Source organism: Myzus persicae, unplaced genomic scaffold, assembly GCF_001856785.1.
Source record: "Myzus persicae strain clone G006 unplaced genomic scaffold, MPER_G0061.0, whole genome shotgun sequence".
Classification (NCBI taxonomy): Eukaryota; Metazoa; Arthropoda; class Insecta; order Hemiptera; family Aphididae; genus Myzus; species Myzus persicae.
This window is the reverse complement of record NW_019103184.1, coordinates 97,447-106,059: the sequence shown is the minus strand read 5'-3', so window position 1 is coordinate 106,059 and position 8,613 is coordinate 97,447. Positions and strand designations below refer to the sequence as shown.

Below are 8,613 nucleotides of genomic sequence, written 5' to 3'. Positions count from 1 at the left end.
TATTATTACGTCGGTTATAATTATTATTATTTCTATTTTGATTTCCATAGTATTGGTATGCATCCGATTCAGATTTTAATTCTGTTTCCTCATCCTTGGCTATTTGCATCGCCATTTCTAAGGTGGGTGGATTACGTGATTTTACTATTGTTTTTAAACTGGGTGTTAAACCTTTTATAAATACTACCAACGTTTGTTCTTTTAACTGATCTCTTAATACTGTGGCCTGATCCGTTGTTTTTCCTTTAGTACTCGCTACGCATAAGTTAAAATATAATATTGTTCTACTCGTCTAACATACGAATCGACGTCTTCGTTTGGTCGCATACGTACAGAATTTAACGCTACCTGTAATGTTGATGTTGAACTTTGTGGTTCAAAAGCATCTAATAAAATTAATTTTACTCCTTCCCAATCTGACATGTCCCTATATCTACATACGTTGAGAGCCTGGTCAAATAATTTCGTATTTATAAATTTCATTAGTATAGGTAAATCGTCTTTTTCTACCGCTGAACACGCTAAATCACATGCTTTTATAAATTGATACACGTCTCTTTCTCCTGTACACGTTGGAATCATAACAGTAGCTTTTTCTAATGGGAGTTTAGTTCCAGTCATTTTGCTTTTAGGTTTTCTTGTAAGGGGTTCTAATTGAGTATGTTCTATACCTTTCTTTGAACGAGTGCCTATTTGTCGTAGTTCAGTTTCGTTAACTATAATTGGTCGGATACTTTTATTATGTAATTCTTTCTCTCGTATAGATTCTAAATATTTTTCCTTATTTAAATCTACTGAATATTGATATCTCTCGTCTGTTCTTAAATCAATTAATAATTCGTTTCTTTTATCGTCAATCGTTTTTATTTCACTACAATTATCGCTTATTACTGCTTCGTTAATTATTTCTTTACTTTTGGTTTCCTCAACCTCTTTAACTTTTGTTACCAAATTTTTATTTTCACTTATCTTATTTTTATTTTCTTGACTCATTAAATTAATTTATTCATTTAATTTAAATCGTAGTATTTTACACGTTTATTATTTTAATACGTAAAATTATTATTTTATAACTTATTTATTATTCACCAATAAACCCATAAATTTATTCAATACGTACTACTAAAATATTTATTACAACAAATACAATTTTACTTCTAATATTTTAATTAATTCTACAATTATTATATTTTTATTCCTTATATTTCAATAACTTGTCACTCAACAAAATGAATTTAATTCAATTATTTATTTTACTTTTAATTAATTACTCTTAATATATTAATTTATTAATTATTTAAATTATTATTTTTTTAAATTTTTTTTTTTTAATTAGGACTTATTACGGCCTTACAAATTTTTCTAATTCACAATTAAAACTTCAATATAATTTCAACATATATTTAAGGACTTATCACGGCCTTATAAACTCAATTTAATTTATTCAAATATCTCTCAATAATATCTAAGGACTTATTCCGGCCTTAATAACTTCAATAAAATTCTTATAATTTTTCACCAAAAGGACTTATACCGGCCTTTAATTAATTAATTCGTATGACTTATACTTGCCTAAATTCATCACAATAAACAACAATAAATTCAATATTCTCAACAATGAAGGACTTACTTTTCGGCCTTTAAATAAAACTCACAAATATAAACTCAATAAAAATTTCTCAAATTAGGACTTACCACTCGGCCTATAAAATTCAACAAAAATTAGACTTCAACTTGTCTAATAAAATTCAAAACACAAGGACTTACTACACGGCCTTTAAAATTCCCCAATAAAATAGACTTCAACTTGTCTAATAAATTCAATACACTAGGTCTTACTACACGGCTTTTAAATAAAATACTCAATTAATTCTCAATAATTCACAATAAAAATTCTAACCAGAAGGACTTACTACACGGCCTTTAAATAAAATACTCAATTACTTCTCAATAATTCACAATAAAAATTCTTTTTAACTCTCAAATATATTCACTAATTTTTTTTTTTTTAAACAATCCTCAATTTAATATCTCTTATTCTCTTTTTAATATAATTCTTATTAAATTCTCAGTATAATTCTCAATAATATTATTATATCTATAATTATTCACTTTATTCACTAATTTTTTTTTCCACTTTTTTTTAAAAATTTTATTCCTAACAAAATTAAATTTTATTAACAACGCAATAAAATCTTAGAACCTATACAAAATATTTAAATTTAGTATTTCTTTTGTTAAAAATATTTTTTAATTTAATTTATTGAAATATTATTTATTTATTATGTTACTATGTTATATTTTAAATATATTTTTTTTTATTATTATTTTTTTTTTTTAAATTTAATTTAATTTAATTATTTGTGTTACTAAAATTTTAAAGTATTTAAGAAAAATACAGAATATTCTGATTATTGTCTATTTTTATGATCGATAAATAATTTCAACTAAATAAAATAATTAATACTTAATATGTATATTCAAATGTTATAATTTTACCACTTTTTATTGCGTGCTATTAAAATATACTATGGTCATAAAATGTACCATAGGAGACGGACAACAAAATTATTCTTAAATTCGAAATTATAATTACTACTTACACCAATGCAGCTGATACTTGATTCATGGTATGTGTAGTTACCTCCATGTAATTTTGACTTGGAACGTAATCGATGTTGCTGACAGGATTCTTTTGCGGAGTTGTTGAAAGTTGATCGTCACCGACTTCCAACGATGATTCAATTTGATTGAATTGCCTCCTTGAATTAATTTGGTTGGAATATTTTGAAATAATTCAAAAATATTCGTTTCCAAAATGTTTTTCCTTTTGCAAACCCTGTCCACAGCGCCAATTGTAACAAACCGACTACGTCCGTTTGATGGTGTTGAAAAATAAATGAAGAAGAGTTGTCTTTTTCTTTATAAATTGAATACTTTTATTTGATTAATACAAAAACAATAAATTTACTAAGTCCAAAGTGACTATATTAAATAATGGAGACTAGCGAGATGTGACTGTCATATCCTAGCTCCTAGCTCGTCGTTGGTGTTGGTCCGTCTAGCTCGTTGGTGTTGGTCCGTCTACCGAAGCCCATTCGAGCGACGTATTATAATGGCTATACTTGGATCGTATCCCTGCTGAGTACCCTACTACTTTTACCATATAAGGTCATACCGTGGGCGGCCACGCGCTGCACTCACCGGATGTCCCTTGCCTATCTGGTCGTTGTCATCTCTGTGACAACACAACGCTGTTAATGCTTTTAATGTGAACTATTTTAATAATATTCATATGAGTAGTGATATATCTATGAACACATACGTTTGGAGGTCACGCGCAATTATTTATGGTACTTCGTAGGCCTCCTGCAACTAACATATATATACATGGAGTTCTTCTTATTCTTTGAGTGACATCGTGTCAATCACATGTTTATTTAAAACTACCCGAGGGATTCACTGGAGTGATTATTTATAATATTTAAACATAATCACAGCTCGCTACATTATGTTGTTGTAAAATATACCCATTGCCCATTTTAAAATTGTTGTAGTCCTGTATAATAGGCCAAAGTGGCCATTAAGTAGTCAAAAAGTTATTATTTCTGTCTTTCTAACTTAACTTGTTGGTTTTCTAACCAACTTATGAATTGGTAGATTAACTTTTTTTTAACTGTGGTAAGTTAATATTTTTTTCCATATTAACTTTTATCTTTTCGAGTTACATTTATGGTTTGTTGAATGTTAAATAACTTCTAACTTATTGATTTTGTGTTCTCTTAACTTAACTTGAGTTCATTATTCTCATTAACTTCACCACTTTTTATAATAGGAATTATATATGAATAGGCATGTGCCTAGTGCTTTAAGTTTTCACTTTTTTTTTGAGTGATTTACTTTTTTAATTTATAGTTTCTAAGCAGATTATTATTTTGACTATTTCAGTCTATAAAGATTAATTTTTGAACAAGTAGTTCATTAGTTATTTAGCTATAATCATTTAATTTTTAAAGTTTTGGTGAGTTAAAAAGTGGTACAGGGCCTGTAAAATGTTGTTCACTACTTCGCTAATCTAAACTCTAAATGCTTATAACTGTTATAACTTATAACTAAGGTTATCAGGAAGTTTATGCACTAAAAACTGAATAAATATGCATGCACTTATGCATTAAAAATTGAAAAATAAACATTAAATATTCTAATTATATGAAAAGAATATTTTCAAGTAAGTTTTGAAATAATGACTGTAGAGACTTAAATGGAAACATGTCCACGACCTACGTGTTTATATATTCCAACTATCAATTGTCATTTGTGCAATAATTTCATATTACCTACACCATATTATATTTCCTCAAGTTATAAAATTAGGTAAGCATGATTTTTCACTAACAGTTGAAAATTGAACAACCTTAAGCCAATTAGGTCGGTTGACCCACTGCCTTTTAAAATCAGATATGAGCAAATGTGCACCTTCCTGTTACCTATTCCTGTTCCTATTCAAAATGACATAATTATTATAGTTTATATAAATAGATACGTTTATTTCAATATTTAATGTAGTATAATGTTAATTTAAAAATTAATAATAATATTTTTTAAAACTATTATGCAAGTAGTTGGTACCTGTATATTAATTATTTATTTTGTGACATAATATGACAAACATTCATATGTATGTATAGATTGAAAATGCATCGTTAGAAATGTCTGAAACCTTTCAAGAAGATTTGAATGAATTTGATATTAATGAAGTAATAGTTCAAGTGAGATTATTTACTATTAAAACATAAATATATTTATGTATCATTCAATTTATGATATAATTGTTTATAGGAAAATAATAATAAAGAAAATGAGTTTGGCAATGTTAAGAGGGAACATGCTATTGAAAATATTGTACATACTGCCCGTAATACTTTTGGAAGTACAAATCAAATACAATGCTTACGCTGTACAAATATTTTTACCTGTGGTGAGTATTATTATAATATAAGTTATTCCCGTTTACAATTTTATAGTATTCCATAACCCCTTACTGCTAATATGATACCTACCTAAATCATAATTTCTTTTTGATCATATAGGTACAGAATTGAGACGCCATATTCTGTTGAACCATAACTTGAAAGACTTGGATTGTCATCATTGTTTTCGTCGCTGTTCAAATTTATTGGAATTTGAAAACCATGTAAAATTACACTTTAAAGCTCAACACCCATATTATCCATGTGATTTATGTTTAATCAGCTTCAACAATTTAGCAAATCTTATACTCCACATTAAGACACATGACATACCACATTCCAAAGAATGGGCACTTATTTACAATCTATCTGATAAATCTACATCTTTTTCTTGTCGATACTGTAATAAGACTTTTATACATGAAGCATCAAGGCAAATCCATGAACGTATTCATTTTACATGCTTAATATGTGAGACATGTGGTAAACAATTGCCAAACAAATCTCAATTGAGTGTACACCAGCGTCAACATACCGGGGAAAGGCCTTATCAGTGTACAAACTGTGGTTCTTCGTTTAAATGCTTGTCAACATTACGCCAGCATGAAGTTGTACACTATGAAAAAAAATACAGCTGTGAAGTCTGTCAGCGTAAGTTTAGCCGGCCCGAGAAGGTTCGTATACACATGAGAGTACACACAGGGGAAAAGCCCTACAACTGTTTGATATGCTATAAAAAGTATCAACAGAAAAATGATTTAAATCGTCATATAAAAAAGAAACATGAGGAGAATTATGCTATGAACAATATCAGACTAAACTTGTTTTAAATATTTAATTGACTCAATATTTTAAATAATTAAATCATTGGTTACTAATATTCTCATTTATATTTAATGATGTACATTTACTAATTTTCTCATTTATATTTAATGATATACATTTACTAATATTCTTATTTTTACTCTAGCTAATTAATGTTCTATTTATCATATATTAATTATTACACTAGCAATTCAATTAATTTTAATACCTTTCATACTCACATCATTTATTTATCTAAATAGATTGAATAAACTAAGAATTTAGATGTATATTTTTTCAAGATCATTGTTTATTTAAAAATTAAATCTCTAGTCAAATGTGTATTTATCGTTTCATTAAATGATCATTAAAATTATAATTTTTTTGTGGTTTTTAATTTTCTCTTAGAACTTTCATTAAGTGCTTGCATACTTTTTGAATTTGAATTCAATACTAGATCAACAAAAGCCATCGCCAACATAAGACCATTGGACATAAGTTCTCTTAAAATTGGTTCTTTAACTGATCTATAAGATAAAATAGCATCGATTGCTGGAACAACAGGAGTAATATATTCAGGAAAGACGCCTTTTAGCATCAATTCAGTTATATCTTGTGATGAAATGATTTCTGTACCAACAATAATTCGAAATAGTCTGGCATGCAAACGAGCTTTCATTAGTATCACTTTGTTCATAGATTCTTCTAAAATATTTAAAAAAAAACTGTGAAACATGGGTTGTAAAACAATATCTGTTGGTAAATATTTACGAGTATTATTATTAGTAGTAGTATTATTACGGGTATTTACAGCTTGGCCGCTGTTGATAAGAGCTATTAGCATAGCAAGTGTTTGTAATTTAACATAAAATAAATTGGCACCAGCAACATTCACATTGTTTGGCATCTTCACATAGTTCTCAATTAGGTAAATATCACTTTCAGGTAAATCTTTCATGAGTGCAGCAACCTGAATATAAACAATTTATGTAATAGAAATAATATGAATACATTAATTATTACTAACAGAATTATAGACATCATCTAAATTCATTTTGTTCATATCTTCTGGCATGTAAAGCATCTTCCAATCTTTAAGAATGTTACCATCTCTGAGTATAGTGGTACAACTCAAATATCGACCAGACATTTGTAAAGAAACAATTTTCTTAATAGACTAAAAATAGTTATCTAATTAAATGCAATGATAAAAATACAGTTTATTAAAATTACCTCTCGCCTTACTTCTGAAAGTAAAGGCACATAATAATTGACATTCCGACTATGTTTTCGTTTCATTTTACTAACTTCTATCGCTTCACTAAAACAGCGCATCAAGCACAACGGCCGAAATCCAAAACATTTCAATATCACTAACATAAAAATGATAAATAATAAAGGCACATTACAACATTCTAGATATTTCAAGTACAAAATAAATGACTCTAAGAGCAATTGGTTATAATTCTTTTTTAAAAATTTTATTTTAGTCCATAAAACACGATGAGAACAAACTAACTATTAATTATTTTAACATGAGTAACAAAATTAAGATTAATGACTGAGGACATATCGTCCTTTGAGTATTCTGCGCTGCAGTACTCTGCGTCCCTCTTTTGTCGCCATTCTTGTCCACCAACCATGTTTTTTAATACGTTTTGCTTCATTGGGTCGAGGAAAATGATGACGTGTTTTTGTGCGAACCAAGTCAATAGACCACGAGTTTAATGCTGACGGTGTTAAAAAACTGGTTGGTGTAGACCCATAAGGAGTGATTCCGATAACTTTTCTAGAATAAATAATAATCGTAAAAAAAATACAGACGTGTGTTAAGAAATAGTTTAAATGATTTTTCCAACAACTTACTGGAAAGTGCTGCGTAGAATTTGGCCTAAAACCATTCTGAATGATTTCCAAAGGATGTATGGGGGAATTGATGAATTATAATCTAAATAAAGCTTACTTGTTTAGCTGATTTAAACTGAAAAAATTGAGCCGGCTCCAAGTTCCAACGATCGACCTATTCTGTAAGCACTAGCAAGAAATTATGTATGGAAAGTTAGTGATAAGCTAGTGATAATAAATGCACAGAAAAAAACCATGAAGGCTAGAGCGTCTGCTGATACGGAGGTTAAACTCAACCTTGGGTTAAATTACCGAAAAAAACGTACCGTAAAACCACGGATTATATTAAACAACAAAAAAATTTTGTAATGTCTGTTTAATATTATAATCTGCTGTAAAATATCGCACACTAATTTTATTTCTCCACCAGTCAGCATGGCGGTCAAATCCGAGGCTGGCCCGGTGTGTAATTAACGTATATTAGATAGGGACATACTTGACTTTATTACCTTTAAAAAATTATAATTATAAAACTAAAAATCGTATTTAAATTATAATTACATCACCGTATTCACCGAAAATTTATCTTTAGGAATAAATTAATTACTAAAATAGTATTAGTGTTCAATATTTACGTAAAAACTCTTCATATAAATAGTAAAAATGGGTAGGTAAACTGTTACGTTTACATAGTATTACTCAATACCAGAATTGAAATGTGATTTTACTATTTAATATATTATAAAATTTATGAATTTATCACTTAGAAAGAATTTTTCTTTCGTCACCAAGCAATGATGTAGGTAAATAAAATCAAAATTTTAATTGTTAATTATTATTGTTAAACTTTAATTTAGATGAATAGGTATTGTTTACCACATAATGATTTTATTCTTTTAAGTTTATGATTTTTATAAAATAAAACATATATTTTATTTCATTTTTATAAGAGTATAAACATTTCTTTTAATTTTAAATGTATTTATAATTCAAG

At 27.8% G+C, this 8,613-nt stretch overlaps 3 protein-coding genes across 9 annotated transcripts in view; 1 reads left to right on the top strand and 2 right to left on the bottom strand.

Moving 5' to 3' along the window:
* The window catches only part of LOC111033951 (zinc finger protein 709-like), an 18,148-nt gene extending 12,278 nt beyond the window's left edge, over positions 1-5,870 (top strand). For all 5 annotated transcript variants that reach the window (XM_022314925.1, XM_022314924.1, XM_022314927.1 and 2 more), the window contains 3 exons: positions 4,689-4,769; positions 4,840-4,978; positions 5,091-5,870. In XM_022314925.1, coding sequence (XP_022170617.1) covers positions 4,689-4,769; positions 4,840-4,978; positions 5,091-5,800 — 930 coding nt within the window. In that variant the 3' untranslated portion in view covers positions 5,801-5,870. The remainder of the gene's footprint in view (positions 1-4,688; positions 4,770-4,839; positions 4,979-5,090) is intronic.
* A 192-nt stretch (positions 5,871-6,062) lies between these two features.
* Positions 6,063-8,053, bottom strand: LOC111033963. Of its 3 annotated transcripts, none has more exons than XM_022314945.1 (5): positions 7,738-8,053; positions 7,008-7,147; positions 6,802-6,951; positions 6,576-6,744; positions 6,063-6,479 (listed from the first exon to the last, which is right to left on the bottom strand). In XM_022314945.1, coding segments are annotated over exons 1-5 (792 nt in total). In that variant the 5' UTR covers positions 7,739-8,053; the 3' UTR covers positions 6,063-6,147. The 3 variants fall into 3 exon arrangements, with proteins under 3 accessions (XP_022170637.1, XP_022170633.1, XP_022170636.1); XM_022314944.1 differs by having other exon boundaries at positions 6,148-6,479; positions 6,546-6,744; positions 7,738-8,043; XM_022314941.1 differs by lacking the exon at positions 7,738-8,053 and having other exon boundaries at positions 6,546-6,744; positions 7,008-7,154.
* On the bottom strand, positions 7,230-7,819 carry LOC111033964 (39S ribosomal protein L34, mitochondrial). The gene is made up of 2 exons (XM_022314946.1): positions 7,641-7,819; positions 7,230-7,563 (listed from the first exon to the last, which is right to left on the bottom strand). The coding sequence occupies exons 1-2, from the start codon at positions 7,673-7,675 to the stop codon at positions 7,329-7,331; spliced, it is 270 nt and encodes an 89-aa protein (XP_022170638.1). The 5' UTR covers positions 7,676-7,819; the 3' UTR covers positions 7,230-7,328.
* Positions 8,054-8,613: the final 560 nt, after the last annotated feature.